This window comes from Plectropomus leopardus, chromosome 7, assembly GCF_026936395.1.
Source record: "Plectropomus leopardus strain MGB_pleo_1.0 chromosome 7, ASM2693639v1, whole genome shotgun sequence".
NCBI lineage: Eukaryota > Metazoa > Chordata > Actinopteri > Perciformes > Serranidae > Plectropomus > Plectropomus leopardus.
This window is the reverse complement of record NC_142182.1, coordinates 16,472,008-16,492,997: the sequence shown is the minus strand read 5'-3', so window position 1 is coordinate 16,492,997 and position 20,990 is coordinate 16,472,008. Positions and strand designations below refer to the sequence as shown.

General features: G+C 40.5%; 1 protein-coding gene across 4 annotated transcripts in view; it reads right to left on the bottom strand.

The window, feature by feature from the left end:
- hipk2 (homeodomain interacting protein kinase 2) overlaps nucleotides 1-11,398 on the bottom strand; it is an 89,161-nt gene extending 77,763 nt beyond the window's left edge. For all 4 annotated transcript variants that reach the window (XM_042495594.2, XM_042495595.2, XM_088080050.1 and 1 more), the window contains exon 1: nucleotides 11,044-11,398. In XM_042495594.2, coding sequence (XP_042351528.1) covers nucleotides 11,044-11,062 — 19 coding nt within the window. In that variant the 5' untranslated portion in view covers nucleotides 11,063-11,398. The remainder of the gene's footprint in view (nucleotides 1-11,043) is intronic.
- Between the last annotated feature and the right edge of the window lie 9,592 nt (nucleotides 11,399-20,990).

Sequence of the window (20,990 nt, the reverse complement as noted above, 5' to 3'; positions counted from 1 at the left end):
GGAACCAGTCCAACCTGACTAGGCACCTGGGGACCAATCACACACAGGCAGTGCCACCACTTCCTGTATTTCCAAAACACAGCTGTGTTCAAACAGCAAACTGTTAGGGATGTCTGGTTAAAATAAAAAGAGGATTGGGTTGCTTGGAAAAGATATTCATGGATCAAAAATGCTTTGCAGACTCTTATTTTTTCTCATTTATTTTCTGTATAGCTGGTCAAAAAAAAATAAATACAATGACTGGCTGTTACTTTCAGCTCTCAGTTACGAGTTCATAGCTTGAAACCAGGATAGCATGGGGAGTGCCCATTGTCACAAAATGCCCCAAAATTCAAAGCTCACTGAACTCAAGGCCTATCTCTCCAATATCCAGTTATCACAAAAACAAACACTCATTACTCTAAAGTCCCATTTCTCCAGTTAGACATCCCAATCAGATTCAGAAAAGATCATGTTTTGGCTAAAAACAACCACATTTTGTAGCACAAGAGCCGCTGGAAACGCAGGACCATGTCAGTGAAAATCACCCAGGTTCGTGGCTTAAACGCTGCTGGGAAAATCAGCAAAAGGTCAGTAAAAACCCCCAGGATCAGTAGCTCAAATGAGGGCACAGGGTGCTTTAGGGGCTGTGTCCACCAAAAGCATTTTTTTCCCTAGTCAAAAACACTAGGAGCAGCTGGGAGTGTTTGAGAGCCCTTTGGAGGCAAAGTATTTTTTTCAGCTGAGACGCTTTGATTGCGTCTAGTTGCTATGATACGGAATATCCATGGAAGTAAACAAATCGGCAAAAGGTAGAGTACCTGCTCTGGATAAAGGGAAGGCTAAAGCATGCAGGAAGAGAGGACAGAGGTCTGTGTGTGTTCAGGAAACATAGTATGGGCTACATACTTTATAAACAGATTTCTCCTCCATTGTTGTTGTTTAGCACCTGTTCATGTCAGATTTGACAATTTGTGTTTGCAGTAACCTATTTGTCTCTCCTTCATTGTGACTGGATGGCTGAAGTGACAGTGACGAGTTTGGTGTTTTTACCCAAAGTTCAACATTTATCAACTCTCTGCACTCTGAAAAAAAAACAAAAAAAATGCCTAACCAGCAGCACTTATGCAGAATTAACACTTAGCACCTCGCCAGGCTGCTGGTGTTACTAGTGTGACATAAATATGTGGTGCTCCCATTGAAAATAATTTTTAAAAATATGCTGGCCTCAGAAAAAAAAGCTTTGGTGAACACGGCCCCTAAGTGCTGATGCTGGTACATGAAGCCCACTTCTCGCCTGAAAGATGGCAGACAGAGGCTGAAACAGGGCAACTTCTATCCATTTCACATCTGAGCTCTTAATAACCCCCCCCCATGCAGTTGGCCTTCTGCTCCCCCGTCTTCCCCAGTACACTCCACCTCCCAGTGCTATCAAATACAAGCTGAAGATGGTGCACATGCCTCCCCAGGCGACAAGAGTGTGTGGTATTTCAGCGGTGTGTGTGAAGCTGTGCTCAGGGCCTATTAAGGCCACAGATCACTCATTTAGACTACAGATGCCTTTTTTCTCCTTCAAAAATGCCTCAACATGCACTCCAGCTATCATTCTGCAGGTGACTCATCCATATACATGCTTGATAAACTGTCCTAATCTCCTAATCTCTCTTCGTCGTCTTCTCTTTAACCCTCTCTCCTTCTGTAGCTTCTCCTATTATGTCTCGTCTTTTCTTTGACAATGTAAGGAGGGCCAACCGTGCTATATATTCAAACAGCTTTTAAAAGATTACAACACGCACACAAACACATGCTCACATACCAATTTAGCATGGCATATGTGTCCTTAATCCAACTGACAGGGTGTCGTAAACATGGCTGTTGAGTCTTTTTGGCCACAGAGCTGAGGTAATAAATACGGTGAGCCAACTCAGCCCCTCTGTGTCTGATTCAGCGTGAAAATCATGGCTTTAGCCGATTATATTTACAGTGTCCTCGCAGTCGCAAATAGCAGCCAAAACCATGGGCAGGAAATGGCTATTCTGACCGTCAGTTTAACACCCACACACTGAGTGTATGAGAAGCACATATTTGAATTGGCTTGCATAAAAAGTAAACATGTTCAAAAAGAAGAAGAGTTGTTGGTTTTAGCAATTATAAGCATGATGACAAACTTTGTTTAGTAAATTACAGGAAACAAGATCCATCTACTGTAAGAATTTGCCAGTTTGGGTTTGTTCCTGCGGTCTGAGCTACTTCTGAACTCCCAGCTGAGTAGTAGCTGAGAGGGATTTTAACAGATGGAAAAGATGACCTGTGGGAAGCCAGTAAATAATGATTCATCATACTGTAAGATGATTTACTGTGAATAAAGACAGAATGCAGTGCGTTAGCCTAACTGAGGTATTTTCTGTCAGGGCTATTCAAATGTTAAACGGATCTGAATGAGGGTAAACCTTTTAAACCTGGACAGAAAGTCCTTTTCTTGTGCTGCATTCAGGTGCCTTTCACAAGCATTTAAACCTCTGACCCTTGGGAAAATTGGTTTGATTTCTTTCAAAAACATGGAGGAAAAGACAATGAGAAACTTGGCAAGAAATGTCCTGCAAATTGAAAAAAAAACAACAACAAACTAGACTTATACTTATATACTTATAAGACTTATAAAAACCAAAACAAAACAAACAAACAAAAAAAAGTCAGGTAAAAAGCCCAGAGAAATTCATAATTATCATGATTATATTTTGAGAATTATTTTAGAGCATTATTACAACTTTTAGGCAGTCCAGGCCATTTCCTTTTTTATTTATTTATTTTTTTTAAAAACTTTTCCGCTTTGTTTGTTTGTTTTGGTTCAGGTAATTTTCTTGTACTTTTTAGTAATTTCTTGCATATTAATTGGTCAACTTTTTTTAAATTGCTCATTGCCTTCTTCCCATGTTTTTGAAAAAAACATAAAGTCAATTTGCCCCAGTTTTCAATGGGTTAATTTAACTGAGATGGATGCAACTTAACGCTGCCATGTTTATGTCCAAATGTCTTAAAGTTGAATGCTTATGAAACTCCTTAGATGATGTCTCTGTCTCACCTAATGAGGAAAAAAAAACTTGCACAGAACAGGTCCACAAGCTAAAAGGTCAATTTTTGGCCTTTTTCTGGACCAGCTTCTCTAAAAGTGACGGCGGGATGGGAGCGTGTTTGCAGCTGCTGGGCTCCATCAGGGGCGCCTCACTGGATGACACTAATCCCAGATGCAAGTGGGAGACAGGTTAACGGAGACAAGGGGTGAGATCTACGACCCCCAACACCATCACCACCGAAATCCCTCTCAGACCACTGACCCCCACACCCCCAAGCTATCCTGACCTCTGGAAGTGCCCCTGAGGCCCATGGGCCCCCTACAAGAGGGTATTCATCGCTCCACCCCAACTTCACTGCCTCCCTCCCTCCATTTTTTCTGCCTTACTTTTTTCAATCTCTGTCACTCCCCGTCTCTCTGCCATTCTCCCTCTCCCTCTCTGTCTCTCAGGCTGAATGGAGGGGTCAGTTCAAAAGGCTGCCAGGCAGAGCTGCTGGCTGGCCATGATGGTGCCTGAGGCTTTGAAGTGAGGAGTGGATCTAAAAGGTGTACAGCCTGTTTTTTTATGCTGCAACACACTTGGTCCAAGAAACATACACAGGTACTGCTATTGCTCTTCCTGAAACCTGTCAACTTTATCACGTTTGAACTTTAGAATAATAGGCCATATTTACATCAGGAAGTGCATGAGGAACATTTTCGCTCATAAATGTCACTACTGTTTCTGTTTTGTTAAAGCAAAGCAAACAGTGCATGATCCTATGAATCTACTAAAATAAAAGGGCTGAAAAAAGCATTTTCAGAGTAAAATAATAGGAATACCAAAAGCGTAACCATTCCTTCAAACCTCTCCGGCGATCCTAAAAACTGCATTTTTTAACAAAAAGGCTCAAACTGCTGTTAAACAAACATAATCATTCACTTACGCTGTAGCTGAATGTTACTAAATGTCTTCAGAGATGTGCGTGCAGCTGTGAGGAGATATTTCTTACAGTTAGGACATTCAGCGTTTTCTCATGTCAGTGCTGGAGTGGTATTAGAGGAGCCACGGGATAGTCTAATTGAATAAATTACTTTTTAACATCTCTCTCTCTACATTATCCCTAAAAGCTAATAAAAGCTCAGTTTCCAGCCTTCAGCGGTAACGAAGAAATCGTTTTCTCTGTATATGTGAATATCAAACAGATATAGAGACAATTTTACTATATTTCAGGACTATCGTTTTTAAAACGTCCGAGTGATTTCTATCAGTGTTGTCTCTTCCTCCTCCTGCTCCTTTTTGATGTGTGACTTGCTAGTTTACTGGTGAAATTCACAGGGAATACAGGATTCCTAAGAGAATATTTGGTCTAAACCAAATTAAGAAAAGAAGACTTGAGAGGGAGGGATGAACCTCTGTAACAGTGACCACCACATATTATTTCCATATCTGGCTGGGATTTGTCATCATAACTGGTAATAGAATAATGAAAATTACAAGGCTTGTAGAAAGAGAAAAAATAAGACTGAGTAAGAAGATAATCTTTAAATGTATGTGAGACAGAACATGGGAGCAAATATTGCACAAAAAGCAAGCAAAGGAAAAAAGGAAAGGGCAAAAGCTGCTCATTTCTATGCCTGTTGACTCTTTTGACTACCCTGGTGCTCATCTATTGCCGTCTCCTTTCTCTGTTCTGTGCCTTTTTGCCTCCTGGCTCTGGACAGAAATGGGCTTGAGCGCTCGTCTGAGCTTTGAAGTCCTTTGGTTATCAGCCAAGCGTAGCGCTGTACCTGCAGCCATCTGTGAAGGGGCCGCCAGCAGCCACCCATCGCTCCACTTCCCTTCCATGACCGAGAGGGGCCGGAGCCAGCAGTGGAGATGGGGTTGGCATCTAGACCACATTGGCTGGACATGGTAGAGTCCATAGTTGTTTCTATAGCGTGTCTACAGTGTCATAAAAGATGGCAAACTTAGTGCCCTTATCTTACTGTGTAGTCCAATCCTTTGCTGCTCATTTCAATATCTGCCTGTAAACACTCCCCCTCTCTATCCCCGTCTCCTCCACTTGGAAGACGAGGAAAAATGTGTAGGGTTATGAAAGGCTTGATTAAAAACTGCAAGCCATTTTTCACTCCGCGCTTCGAGTAATATGAAGAGACGGTTAGAATCTTTTGTTTAAATGAAGTGGCTGTGAGTGTTGGTAGTTGCCCTCACCATCCAACTGTATAGTACCTGACATCATCTGCTGTCTTCGCACCACACATTTGAGGCTTTGTACAACTTTTTTTTTAACAGCTCCACATGTGTATGTGCAATGTGATGTGTCAAGTTGAAAGGCCAAATCAGCTAGCTCTTCCAGAGAGTGCGATGTCAAGTGGACTGCTATAGAGGGGGGGACATTATCACAAACAATAGGATTAAGACCTGGGACAATGCGCGCCACAAACAAGCTGGTGGGGTGGTTTGGGGGGTGAGTGATGGCAATAAGACAAGCCAGAGGGGGTGAGGCGGGAAGTGATGGGGAGTCATGGGTAGGTGTGTGTGTGTGTGTGTGGGGGGGGGTCATGATTAGGGAGAACAAAAAAGCTACAGTACTAAGACCTCTTCTCAAACCAGCCTCCAATTACACACACACACACACACACACACACACACACACACACACACACACACACACACACACACACACACACACACACACACACACACGGGAGCTTCCAATCTGGCCATCAGGCTGTTGCTGAAGTGTCACATGGGCACCATGTGTGCTGGCCAATGGCCTCTCGGCTTATCAACAAACAGAGCGGGATGGAAGGACAGATAAGAGATAGATGTGGGGGTGGGGCGGGGATGCGCGGGGTGGGAATTGGAGGGGTCATTGGCGAATGATGATTGCAAAGTGAGCATGCAATATGTGGCATGTGAGAAAAATACAGATCATGCTGCACCATGCAGTATTATTCACTTAAATATATGTATTTTAAAACGATTTGACACCTTCAGCATAAAATGAAGTGCCCTTTATGCTCCAGGAATCCTTGTGTAATTACTGCTTAGCGTCCCAAGTTAACAAAAGGCCTCATTCACTCTCTGCACTGTGTTGAGAAGCAGTAAAATGTGAACCTTTGTTTGAACCGTGGCTCTTGCAGCAGATCAAAGCAATGGATGTGTCGTAAGGTGCAGAGGCTCTCAGCACCTTCAGAACAGATCCTACTCTCGTCTTTGCTGTAAGAGCGCTTATTACATTTTTTTTTTTTAGGAAGAGGAGGTTATTGAGATTTAAGAGGGACGTTCATCAGTTTTTTTCTCTCATGCTGATCTTCAAATAGACGGAGGAGAACGAGTTTTTAAGGTATGGTAGGTTTGTTAGACAGTAAATGCACTGAAAGAGTTACTATGTTAAAGGGGTAATATGCCCATTTTCAAAATGTATACGATATTCCTATGGTCTAAGACAGTCCAAAAATATTAGTAAACATGAACAACTCAAACAAATCCAAACACTAGAGTGCAAAAACTTCAACTTGTGATGTATTGGGTAAAAAGTCTGGAGCTGCTTCATAGATAATGAATGGTGAAAGATGTTATAGATGACAGTGAAAGCAACAAGGGGAATGCTCTGAGTATATGGGTACATTCTCTGTTTCAGACTTGAGAATGCTACAAAAGAATAAAGCTCATTTGGGTTTAAAGAAGAAAACAAACATTCAGTGGATCCAAAAAAATCAGGCTCCCATTCATTCTCTCTGGAGCACCTCCAGACTTTACAGCCACTGACATCACGAGTTTAAGACTTACTTCTCTCATGCTCACATATTGACTAAATGGAAATAACATGTTGGTATTCTTAATTAAGGTGGTGTCCCCCTTTAATGCCAGCAATCAAGGGTGCTGTGATGTGTTTTAAAGCTTTTAAATGCAAATATTTGCAATTCAAATCCATGTAAACTTTTTTTTTAATTACAGGCCAGAAAGCAACTCTAAGATGCCTGTTGCAATAGTTTTCTCTTTAACAGAGCCCAGAGTCGTTCCGCTGCTAGTCAGAGCCAGAGGCAGCTGTTCCACACAAGCTGACACCATACACAGTGTGAAACAACAGTGCAGGGGGAAAAAAAGGGCCTTCACACATGCATGACAACCAACACGGAAATGCCTTGTGTAAGCAGTCGACAGGGTTGAGGCTCCATCCCAGGCAGCCTCCCCCCCTTCCCCTTCGATAAAAACCAACTAATGTCAGCAATTGATGTGGTCTCCCGCTTCAAGGACCTCGGAGCCCGGCTTTCAGAGTCGTTTCCGAGAGAGGTCTGAAACATATGGCAGAAGCACTAAAACAGGAGGCTTACTGACTGAGGAGAAAATGAGAATCGCAAAGTCCCCTTGCATCTCAATTGAATTTCCTCCAAAAAAAAAAAAAAAAAAGAAAGAGCCAGAAGAATGATGTGCCGGAGCACTGGAGGCAGTTTTACTCCAGAGAAATTTTGCTGAAAAGAGTATATGAAGAGTTGAGCTTGTTGAAATAGCCAGAAGTATTCTGCTCATATTCAAGACTGGGCCTCCTGTGTCAGACTGGCCTCTACTAACCTGTCATTTCAGTTCAGGCTGATGCCCCACCATACCCCCCACCCCCACCACCCCTCATCTGTTTCCAAAAAACCCTCAGATCACACCTGTGAACTATTTCAGCACATCAGAGAGCTCACATATTCCCTTGTCTTCAACTGAGAGCTACACACACACACACACACCTCATCGCACACAAAACTCACATTCTATCTCCCTCCAAAGCCTCAGCTCCTTCTACTAAATGCTTCAACAAATCAATAGCACAAAGAATCCCCGAACACTGGATTTCTCTTCCTTTTCTCAGATAGGAAGCTTTGAATAATGCAAAAGCGATACTTGTAAAGACAGCTTATCCATTTTCATAACCCTTTCTGAGCAAACCGCCTTCCAAACAAGTCACGAGGTGATGCATCAGGTCAACAAACAGATCAAAATGGCCCACTGAGTGACAGTGAAAAACGAGATAAACATTCACAATGCCACCTATAAGGATCTGCAGAGTGATGACTGTTCTTTCCTGCCATTAAACTATCATCTGTTTAGCTATCCTCCCTCCCCGGGCCTTTCTCCACTGTGGACGGTGAAGAGCTAAACACACCACCCTGCTTGTCATAACAGTTAGGAAGAGAGACCCTCCTTGGTTCCCCCTGACTCTACCACGGGGTGCGGCCCTGCCATGGCCCCCAAAGACCCCCAGGGTCCTTCCTGCAATTCTAATCAAAGTTTAAAATGCTGCAACCTTGGAGTCTCAGCCTGGGTCGTGGCCTGTGAGGAAGATATCAATCAAGCAGGTCCAAACAAGCGTGAGGGGAAAAGCGAGGGAGACAGACAGAGTTGAGGGCAGTCTCTGAGAAATTCTGTCCTCAGAAGAGGAACTTCCCCTCATCGAGGGCAGAGTGCATTCCCCATACCTGGAAATTCAAAGTGCTATTAACACATAATGGCCGTGTGGATGGATAAAACATTAATCTGCCTATGATGCTGCAGCGCCTGTCACCACTATCATCATCATCAGCCTCTGAGTCATACTCTGTCCATTTTTCCAGGCGTGGATGAATGAATGCACTCTGGAATAGTACTGGTTGACCTATGAGAGGCACATGAAGTTGCCTCCTTGCATGGTGCCCAGCTCTGCAGCTGTTTTAATTCTCTTGCAGGCCTGCCCTACAAATGGGTGATGGCACATGTGTGCTGACACATACGCAGATAGAGACAAATGCACATGCAGGCATGAGCATGCCACAATATCTAGCCAGGGAAGAGGGCAGACGGGGTTTGGCGGTGTGTGAATATTAGCTTTTTCCACAGCTGGGGGCTGCTGGACCTGTTCTGTTCATCAGACATCCATCAAGGTGTCAGTTTGGGTTATGAGAGCAGGCTCCCAGGGTGATCAGACCACTGCCCTGCCTGCCAGCAGGACCGCCTGACAGCCTTCTGTCTGGGCCAAGAAGGACCAAAGGCAAACATGTAAAAAAAAATGAGGGAAAAAAGCACAGACAGAGACATGGACGCAAATTCAAACAAGCACAAAAACCACTATCACTATCTCCTGATCTAAACTGTGTTTATACAAATAGCCCCTCATACGTAAATGACAAACAAATGTCTAAAGTGTTTTTCCTTCACAAGCTCAACTTTAAAGGAAGACGTTCATCATATAGATTTAAGTTATTAGTTGCCCTGTAGCCGAGGGTTAGCAATCACCATAATAGCCGGCCCCAGTCTGTATGAAAGGGCCCCCCAAAACCTATTTTCCACCGGAGACTTTGGTCATTTCCATGACTGCACTACATAACAGGCCTCTCCAACACTGAGGGGGACAGGCAAGGTAATTAATTCCCCCTGCCGCCTCTTTCTCTTCCCTTCTCCTCCTCTCCGTAGTGAAGGGAAAAGCCGGGGAATGTAATTTACACTAATTACCTTTTGCATAGGAGTCTCATTTTCAACTTTCCTTTTCATGTTGGAACGCCGTCGTCTCTGGCTTTGCCTGTAAGCTTCAACACCCCTAATGAAAAATCACTACAATATTCCCATAGTGACATAACAGCACTGAGGAGGAGTTTGTAGCAACGTTATTGTCGTTCATCAAACTGTGTCTTCTACAGCAGCCTATTAAATACCCTAAATATTCCTATTAGAACCAACTATTGTCAGTGATATTTCTATAATGGCACTTTAAAATTGTACTATTACTTTTCAATAGTTTTTTTTTTCTCAATGGTAGTTTTGAACAGAAAAGAAAGGGTTCCCTTTAACACCAGCAGAGGGACTATAGAGTAAAAAAAGATATCAAACATGAGGCTGCTCAAAAATAAATATTGGAAACATCAAGGGTCATCATTTGCTTTGTGCTACTATTCAGTTTGCATAAGCTTCTGATCTACATGTAAGCCTTTGTTTCCTTTGTAATTACTGTTAAAGGCTATTTCTGTATTCAGAAAAGCATCTCTGCAGGCTGCAGTGAGTATGCAAGGCTACTTCTGAATGATACATTACTACAGCAGAATTGAAGCAAAATCTAGCATTAAATTACATGCAATCTTATCATAATAATGCCCCTGTTTTTCCAAATCTATTTAATCTGTTGGTTTTATTTTTGTACTTGCAGCCCATAGATTCCGGACCGTGCACAGATTATAATGGGCCGCCTGCACTGTTTAACATCTATAACCCACCTTGCAACGACATTGCAAAACAAACACATTGTATGCGTGTGAAATACTCTCTCAGAATAACAATTTAAAAAACTGTATGACAGCAAACAAATTGGAGAAGCATGCGGGGTAGCATTCTCTCAATCGGATTAGTCACAGCTACAATGCTGCGGCGATAGCGAATATACGCTGTATTTAAGCTTGCCTTTGGTTTCCGGAAGAAAAATAAAGACATTTGAATCAATTCCCACAAGGCGCTGAAAGATCTAAAGTCAGTCGGTGTTAAAGATCGCTGTGAAATAATTGGGAGATGGAAGAAGGAGAGTGAATAGAGGCGAGACTCGATCGGCGTCCGACCTTCTTTCATTCCTTCTTTATGAAGCATAAGCTGTTAATTTCCACCAGGAACAAACATTTTCAATATGCAGACTACTGTATGTTTCACACATGTTTGTCTTTGACCTTTTTCAGGAGGGTTTGCTGCCTTATCAGCGCTATTTTAACGGACACGGCTCAGACTGGCAGCTCAATCTGACTATTTACTCTTATTCTTTAACTGTGACCAACAGCATAACGCACATAGCTGCAGGGCCATTTGACAGACTACTTGTGGTAGGTTTAGATCATAAAATGTGGATATATGTTAAATGATTCTGACTAAAAGAGCAGAGGGTGCAACGCATCTCTCTCCCCGTATCAGCCGCAATTCAGTTGTATCACAATTGATACAGTAGGCTCAGTGACAGAGCTCCGCACAGAGGGGAAAAACAGCACATTTTTAAAAAGCATCTTACCTTCGTATACAGGGGCCATCGGTGCAAGGATTTCTGTTATTCATGGCAAAAAATAAAGCGAGATTTCTGTTCAAAACTCAATGAAAATCTGCCATTTTGAAACACTGGTGAGAGAGTCGCCGCGGTCTCCTGCATTACTGGCCCAGTTCATTAGTGAGGAAAATGCTCATAATTCATATCCAGGCGTTTCCAAACGGAGGGTCCGACGCGAGGTTGAAGCGACGGAGGAGACAGCCGTGCGATTCAAATCCCACCTGAGCTGCGGTGTATTTCTGGAGGCTCGGATGATGAGCCGCGGTGACAGGTTTACTTCAGCTATTGTGCGACATGTCTGTGGAGTGAGGAGTCTCTGCAAAAGTTGCAGTGGTCAGAGCGCAGCGAGTTTGGTGTACAGTGAGAGAGTCGAGCGTCGAGCGAATCGATGGAGGCGACGAGCAGACGCATCACTCTGAACTCAAAAACAAATATTATGATAGGAATCACATCTTCATATATTCATTATTGTATCATAACAGAAAAAATAAATAAAAAATAACAAAAATAATAATAACTGAATTTGTAGCCTTTAAAATTGGAAAAAAATGGAAAATAAAGACAGTATTAGAGATCATTAGAGTTGATATTTATTTTTATTATTACCCGAGTTCCTGGCTTTGCTTTGTCTGTCAAAGCACTTTATGAACAACTGTTTTTAAAGGTCCTGAATAAATAAAGTTATCATCATCATCATCATCAAAATTCTTATTATTAAAAAGAGTCAAGACCCCCCTTGGACTTCACTTGCATAATGCCACTCAAATTAATATTTACAGACTAGCAAGAGACTCAAAATGACCACAAAAAGAAGCAAAGAAACTGCAAAGACACAGACAGACACAAAACCACAAAAGAAATGCAAAATCAGCACAAAGTCTGTGTGTCATAGGAGACATGGTGGGGCCCTTTGTATAACTATGCCCAAAGACCCACTGTCTCATAATTCGCCCATGCTTAAGAAGTATGTTAAGTCATTTATTCATTTTGAGAGGGTTATTCGGGATTTTCTTCTTCCTGTACATTTTAATTGTATATTTTTTACCTTATAATCTATATTTTGAATTGGACGTGTAGTCTACACTGTTTGAAAAGATGTGATCATCTACTTATAACAACACTTATAATAATAATTTATTTTAAAAAATTATGTAAATTCATTAAAATTGCTTCACGGTGTTTAATGATGTAATTATGTGGACATAGTGGGACTGTCGTCAAACAGCTGTCGACATTATTTAAAGCCGTGCAAGTGCATCTGGGTCGGATGACTCTGCGCGTGTTTGGTCATGCCTGCGAGGCTGAAGCGCTCCTACAGTAGGCTACAGTATGACGACATGAGGTCTGCACAGAATGAACTGGAGCGGAATCGGATTACATAGGCTCACACAAATGTGAGTAATCTGTCATTTAGCAGCGACCCTAAAAATGCACTCACAGCAATATGCGCACCAAACCTCTAAATTAAACATGTCGATTCAGACATGTGGGCGGCTGTTAATACAGCAGCGCTTTAGAGAGGAGCTGTTTTACCCTATAGCCAAAGTGCACTAAGCCGAAAATACATGTGAAAGCTATATATAAGAGCTTTCATCTCACTGTTCTCATACAAAATAATCACACACTTCATTATAAAGTTACATTGTCTCTCACTGTGAAAACCAATGAGTGATGACCTATCTATAACACATCCCGTGCATGTTCTAAACCATGCAGCTTTGCAACGACTTATGCAATTACTCATTCAGTTTAAGTATGTCACATGGCCCTCAGCCTGCAAACACATCATATAGAGCTGACCACTGCACGTCCAAGTGGTGATGTAACTGCAGGACGGGACATAAAATGAGGTCTTACAGGCCCACAGGGGTGTGCAGACCTGTATTTGTTTGGCATTAAAACACCCAAGTAATGCAATTCTCCCATCAGCAGTACATTGTTTATTCATGCTACTCAAGAAAAAAACAAAACAAAAAAAAAAACACGAGAATGTTCCTAAGGGGACCCACTGGGTTCCATTCTGCGGTGAACGGCTCAATACGCTGAGTATATAAGACATAGGGGAACAATGTGGATGCCTATTGAAGATTGAGAATACGGAATATAATACTCTATTCTATAATTATTCAAAAACTGTTACTATACAGTATGATAGGGTCTTTTTATACTTCTAAATATTTTATAGGTGCATCATCATAATTTCATAGGTGTAAATTGACACACATTTTTGTAGTTGCATTGACGCTTGAGCATAAACGCACCAACAGGTTGTGGAGGGCTGCGTGTGGATTGTGGCAATAAGGGAAACTGCTTACTTGTGCTTCTCAGTAGCTGGTTCAGGGAAAGAGCAGGTCTCAGTCTTTTTCACAAGGAAGTGTGTTTGGCATAAAAGCTCCTAAACACTACGGGCTCCTCCTCAGGGCAATCAGCAGGTTTGAAAACCCTGAAATAGAGAAGTGATACAAATCATTCTCCAGTTTCCTGCAAATCTGACCAGGAACATCTGATTTATTGTGTATGACTAAATAAATGTTGTAGCTGTTGTGCTTCCCTTAGGCCTTCTAGTCAAGTTCTAAAAAAAGGGCAATATGGAGCAGTGAGACACAAGCTGCACCTCTTGTCTTATGTTTCCCAAAAATCAAATAAGTCATTCTTTTAAAGGTCTATGATTGTTTAAATTTACTACATTATCGTATTTACTCATCTGATTAATTGTCAGAATTGTAAATGTGATGACACAGCTTTGCTCGTTTTTAATCAAACTATTTGAACTTATTTGGAGATTTAAAAAAAAGATGCGAAGACACACACACAAACACACACACACACACACACAAAAGTTCATTACAGTAATTTATTGCTAAACTATGTTTACTCTTAACTACTAGGCCAAGGATGTAGCTCTGCAAAAGGCATTTCCCAACTGCTTGGAAAATAACTTAAAAGTTCAATTTCACCTTTCACTTCCCAGCAAGTGTTTTATGTGAAACTTGACACTCCTATAAAATCTCTCTGACTGCTTGTGCTGCTTTCCCAAACGGATTACCTCTTTCTCAACACAAAAAAAGTTTTTAACTCTCATATTTTACTAGAAAAGAACGATTTCGTCAACAGGGTGTGCAACAGGTAATTAAACCAACGCTCAGGCCAATCAGTGTAATTTTCACAATGTCCAAATGCAGCAATCACGCCCTGAAGTTTCATTAAAATAAAGTCAGGGGTGCTGAAGACATTACGCGTGACAGACCAACAGATGATGACATGTTGAGCAAACAGACAGAAAGACAGACAGGCAGATGGTCTGGGGCAATTATGGCGGATTAATGCATCCCCCTTCCCCCAGGTTCATCATGTAGGACAGATATGAGTCACAAGGCAGAAATCCCAGTGATTGACGATAACACAGGCTGATGTGGTCCATGTGGATGTATCAACAAAAAATAAGGCAGATTAATCATTAATAAAGGGTGGGAGGTTGACTGTGAAAAGCTACCCAGAGATTATGAGGAATTTCTACCAGCTAAACGTTCACAAAAGTTACAAAGTTGTTGATGTTTTATTAATTTTAGGAATAAATACACAGTTATGGTTTCATCGGTAGTGCAATTATAATATGCCCCCCACAAATACTAACCAACCATAGCACACACATTGGGTTGGGCAATAAACTGATACTATATTAGTACTGTAATATCCTAAATGTCTTTTCCTGGTTTTGAAGGCTGCATTACAGTAAAGTGATGCAATTAATTACCTTAATGACTATATAGCCACATTACTGATTATTATTTAGCAAATATCTCATTATGTAAATATTTTGTGAAAGCATCAATAGCCAGTCTTATTATATTATCACAATATCTATATCAAGGTAAGTATTTGGTTAAAAAATATTGTGATATTTGATTTTCTCCACTTCATACACAACAAATTTTGGGACCAAAATGTCTCTCTTTGTTTTCCATACCTTATCCATACCATGTGTTGTACTTACAAGTTTAAAATACATTTACATTTTTATTTTGCTGTTATCAAAAGAATCTGCATAGTTTATACTTTCAGTACTACTTTCAATATAAGGGTTTTAATTGAATAATTCAACACAAATGAATTTGATAAAAACATGGATATATAACTGTGTACAGCATATAAACATAATATCAGAGCCAGATGGGTAACAGTGTGAAATTGGATTAATAATAAAACTGTCATTTGTCACTGACATTTATGTAATTTTTTCATTTACCAAATACCACACAATAAAATAGTGCAATTTGTTTTTACTGTAAATTATTCAGTTTCCACTGTATAATGGGAATTTTGGCTGAATTCAAGTCTGCGCCTGTACCTGTTAAATGTTTTTTGTAACACGTCTTCCCAGGTCACCTGTTTGTTTTCAGTCTGTTACATGATACCACCTTCTCTGGGTGAGTAACAACTACAAACTGTTATTAAGTGCGAAAATATGGAACATATGCGGCAGATAGAATTAAAACCACTGTAATTATAGGGACTTACAGAGTGTATTTACTCACTACTGCCTTCTGACTGAGTGTTGGATGCTCGTGTTTGTGTTGACACAGGACGGAGTGCAGCCTGCGGAGTCAGAGGACACACACATTTTACCACATGGCCTGAGTTTAAACAGAAGTTAAGTCTGGTAAGAGTGTGGTTGTGCCGAGGGTACACGAAAAAACTGCCTGGACTTTCATGAGACTTCAAACACAATATGAAAATAAATATTTCAGCTCTATTATTACACAGTAACTGCCTATACTTTTGCTTCATATACTGTTTGCCACCACTCTTTCATTATCTTCTCCTGCCTCATACTTCTTCAGGTGTTTCTTGCAAAACTCAGTTACGTAGGTGGTCCTGTATAAATATATACATCTTCCCATCTCATTATGTTCATTTGGGCTGCATGTGTACTCCCTTGAAAATTAATTTTAAGGGAACTTAAGGAACCTAAACATCTTCTGTTTTCCCTCTGCACCTCCTGTGCTCAGTTGACCTCTAACCTCTTGTATAACACTGAAATAGCCTCCGTGCTGATTAAGACCTCTAACTGCTGTACTCTGCTGTTAAGTCCCACAGGTCCAATTATTACCTCATACATGTTACAATCGTTGTTGTTTTTTGGCTGGCTGACATGGATGACATCATTGACTTTTAAATTGACATTTCCATGGGAAAATCAGTTTTTCCCAGCTTGTTTGTATAAGAGAGAAAAACGTGCCTGAATAACAACATGAGAATTCCTGTTTGGTAGAGTGGACTAAGAAATCTGCTGCTGTTTTATTTGTTTGTTTTTTGGTAACATTTAAAAAAATAAGCAGGGTGGAGTTTTACAGGTGCTTCGTCAAAAAATCCAACTAAGGCAAGAATCAGAGAGATCCGCACACTGTATTAAAAGCTCCCAACAATTCTAATTACGCACTGTTTTGATCTAACAGAGACCTTTATCAGGGGCTGTTAAATCACCATCATAAAGCAGAGCAAGCAATATATAGACAAAAACACATTCATCATTCTGGTGATTGGGATCTGCATGATTGAGAGTCAGTCTACTCTCCAAGTCAGAGCAGAACTGAATGAAAGGAGTTAGAAACATTAAAATCAATATTATGCAGTTATATATTGAATGCAACACATCAGTCAAATATTTTCTTACATCACAAATCATCCAGAAAAAAAACTTCTTATCATAAAAATGTCTACATAGAAAAATATGTACAATGCCTACAAATTTAATTCAACACATCAAATGTTTAGTCAAATATATATATCATAAATTACATAAATCTTCCAATTATCATGAAAACTGTTGTATAGAAAAATAAGTGAAAAAAATAGTAAAAATAGGAAACAGTCATATATTACTCACAAAAAAAACAAACAAACAAGAAAAGACCTGAAATGCATGAGTAACATTTGTGAGATAACCTTTTTAACACTTGGATCAACATCAATTTGATCAAAAAACTCAGGAAAAAACAAAATGAGCAACTTGCCAAGAAATGTCCCATAAAATGCAAAAAAAAAAAAAAATGGTAAAAGCTGACAGGGAAATGATCCAAAAACTAGCTTGGGAGGAATGGGAAAAATGTCGAGAAAACGATATTTATCATTATCTTCATTAGATATCTTAAAATGTTAGAAAAAATACTAACATTTTTAAGTCCCTTCTTCAGTGCATTTGCTTTTGTTTTTTTTTTTGTTTTTTTGGTTACTTTTCATGCTTATTTCCAAGTAAATGTCTTTGAACTTTTTACTAGTTTTTTTGGGCCATTTCTTGTCATGTTGCTCATTCCCCTCCTCCCGTGTTTTTGAATGAAATTAAGCCAATATGCTCGGGTATCAAAGCGTTTATCACTTTCATAGGTAATTACAATTGAAGCCCTAAGATGAGAGCCTTTAGAAATATTCGGAGATGTCTGCATGCTATTAGCCTTATAAACATCCAAGTTATTTGATGTTAGAATAGTTGTTACATGTTTCACATTAATACTTTGAGGAATTCCCTCTCTACGATAATTAAGCTTCATAATGGACTCAGTAAGAAGGTAGCCACTTATATGCCACAGTATTCATCTACATATCTACAACACTTAATAAACACTTACGAGGAAATATAAGAGAGAAAATATAACAGTTGACACTAAGAACATGAGTTGTTCAATCAACGATAACTCTCCTATGCAAAAGCTCTGTTTTCTTTTGTGGTTTTTGCTGGTATGTACAAGTGCAATCTTTTTCCTGTGTGTGAGAGATGGTGGTTTACCAGGCGTCTCAGCAGAGTAAACAGAATTTAGATCCGCCTGACAATGATTTTGGCAATGACTACCTTTTTGATTGAGCTACGGTATTTCTTTAACAACAAACAAGATGCGTGAATTACAACCCAAAGCTGTAAATGATTATCCCATATGCTTCACATGCACCAATGCGTGCAGTTCTTTTTTCAACAATCAAGCAATTTGTCATGCCCTATAAAGTAAAGAGCACACTGAATAGCTTCTTTTTTTCGTTGATTTTTTTTTTTTTGAGTGTTCAGCATTGTTTTTCAAAATGTTGTTTTTCTGTTAGTTCTCTCTGTGCCTCGCTGGCGCTACTTGTTCTCTCCGCCGTTCAGCCTGCGCTGGTCTTTGAATGTTCCTAAGAGGTTTATCATTGACACAATGTTACTGAGGACGGGACGGACGCGGCCTCCTGGGTCACAACAGAGGGGAAGGGTGAGAGCTCTACCGGGCTTTAGACAAAGCTTCTCGAACAAATAATTGACAGGTTGCCTTGGAAACCAACTACGTAATCTGCATGAGACAAGTCTGCATCGTGGCATAGTCCAAAGAGATGTAGAAGAAAGTAGAATTTACTGTCTTCATTTCAAGTAGTGAAAGGTTGTCCCCTAGATATGGCACGCGCTATGACTAATACTCTTCAAATATACGAGTCATCATATAATCATTACAGAGTCATCCTTCAATGTTGACACATCAAGTACAAAGAGATCTTTCTGTTTGTTTTTTCTGATGTCGTTACTTTAAACTCTGTGTTTCTTCTTTTTCATCCAGATGCCATCTATCTCCAGTTACATGTAGTGTCATTCTTATGTATGTGCTTCCACAGTGATCCTTTTCTGCTTCTTTCTCTCTCTGAGCTTCGATCAAGTGCTGGTTGTGTGCCACAAAGGGGTGTTTCCTCCATTACCGAGGCTGTAATTGATTTCTAAATGTATTCCGCGTCGAGGCCAGTGGGTTGTCCACGTCAATCAAACTCTTCCTCATCTTTCTGGCTCTTTCTACCGCAAAGTAAATAAGTTCGTCCTTGAGCTCTCTGACAAAAATCCAGCCAAGACCAGCTAAAGGTGTTTACTGCTTTTCGATGGTCTGAGTAAGATTTTAATAGGCACTGGTGGTCCGATGCTGTTTAAATCAGATCGCTGATGCTGGGAAGACCAGACAAAAACAGCTTAACCATCATTAGCTTGTCAAAATGGTCCAGCTTCGTAAGCAGATGTGACTTCATGACATCATGAATGATGTTGTAGACATGTGTGGAAGTCTCATTCAGTGATGAAATACAGGCATCACAGTGGAAATCAACAGCTACTCTGTGTTTGAGCTACAGGAGGAATAAATGTTAACAGACATACTGATGTAAGCCAAATACAAAATCTGACAGACTATTAAGTAGTCAGAGGGTTGATGTGATTAATGTAGAAAATGCGAAGTGGTCAGACACACTGTATAGAGCAGGTGTATGTTGAATGAAACTCCGTTTTCTCATTCTATGGTTGGCCCTTAATTAGGAGCAAGTACATTCGTTGACTGAATTCATACTGACTTACAGTATATCACTAACAATTGAAGTTATATGTTTTCACACATTTCATCTTGTCATTTGCTACCTCATCCTCCGCAGCTACTTTGAAAATAGTACAATTCACTTTTAACCTAACTATTTTCACAGTGGGGGTCCGATGTGCAGATTATAAATGCCTCTATTGTAAAGATGTAGAGAGTACTGGAGCCTGGCTAAGTAAGTCAAAACAACAAACCAAAAATCAGGAGCTCCAAAAAGAAAATCAGAGCAGAGAAAACAAGAAAATGAAAGGAGCAGACAGGCAATGGGCACATTTCTCTTCCAAAAAAAGCCAAAAGAAGCATCAGGTATGAAAGGCGAAGCTGATTGTGGCAAAGTGAGGAGCTAGGTAGACTGACAAATAAAACCCACTGTAGCAGGCCAATTTTTAAAGCTAGAGTGAAGAAACTAGTATCATACACAACTGGATGCCCTAAAGCATCATTTTGGTGTAACGCTTAAAAGATCGGCTACATTTTTGGCAAGGAGAAATATGGCATTTTTTCTTCATACTGGGGTCTCTAAATACCCGTGTAATTGCATGAATCTGGTATTACTGAAAAGCCGAGCACTTCTGTGGATCCAATAGTCCCAATTAATGTCAGATGATGCTAGAACCCATAGTAGTTTTTGTTGTTATTTTTTTAAACTTGATCTTTTTGTATCAAATGGCCTGTTGTGACCTCTGGGATTATCAGATCCTTGTGAAAATTTACGGCTTTTCTTGGTATATTGAGAGGAAATTCTGAGCAATTTCCAAGATAGAAGTGCTAACCATGCAATCAATGAAAAAGTGCATTTGAGTGGGTGAGGATCAGGGTCCCAGTTTGGAAAAATTTTTCCTCCTGTCCATAACTTCTTATGGCGGGCCTGACTCAGGCTGTTAAAACAGTTGTATCTTGTCCTGTGGCTCAGAAGGAAGCTCTCAAACATTTGAAAAAAAACATACCCCAGATGATGTCATTGGAATTGGACTTGTGTCTTTCAATCACACCTGCCAACACTAGGCTGTGAAAAAGAGGGAGATTTTTGGGGTATGGGATGGTATGGCCCACTCGCAACATCCCTGCCCCCATATAACCCTACACCATCAACACTATAAACACAAGGATGTAAACTCAATGACTTTTAGTGGGCCTTAAATCCATTGCTCACAGTAAATGCACTGAAATTTCATCATTGCCAAAAACACCTTCAACAGAATAACAGGAAGGATAAAATGATGCAGGACTGACTGTACTCTGCAGGCTACAATCCACTTGGAAGCAAGTGAGACAGGACAGGAGGCAAATGTGTTTTACAGTAATTACAACAAAGCAGTGCTATCAACAGATTCAACTAATTCAGTCCAAACACACAGGCCAAAGTCTTTAAAGCTCACAATCCAACACTTGAGTCAGAGGATGTGTGTGTGTGTGTGTGCGTGTGTGTACCTCTGCCTTCGTGACTTTATCAGCCTGCGACACACCTTTCACGAGGAACGAGCCGATGTTAGCAGTCTTTGCTTCCGAGGCGGGTTTGTGTTTATGGTTAGCATGTTTGCTAACGTT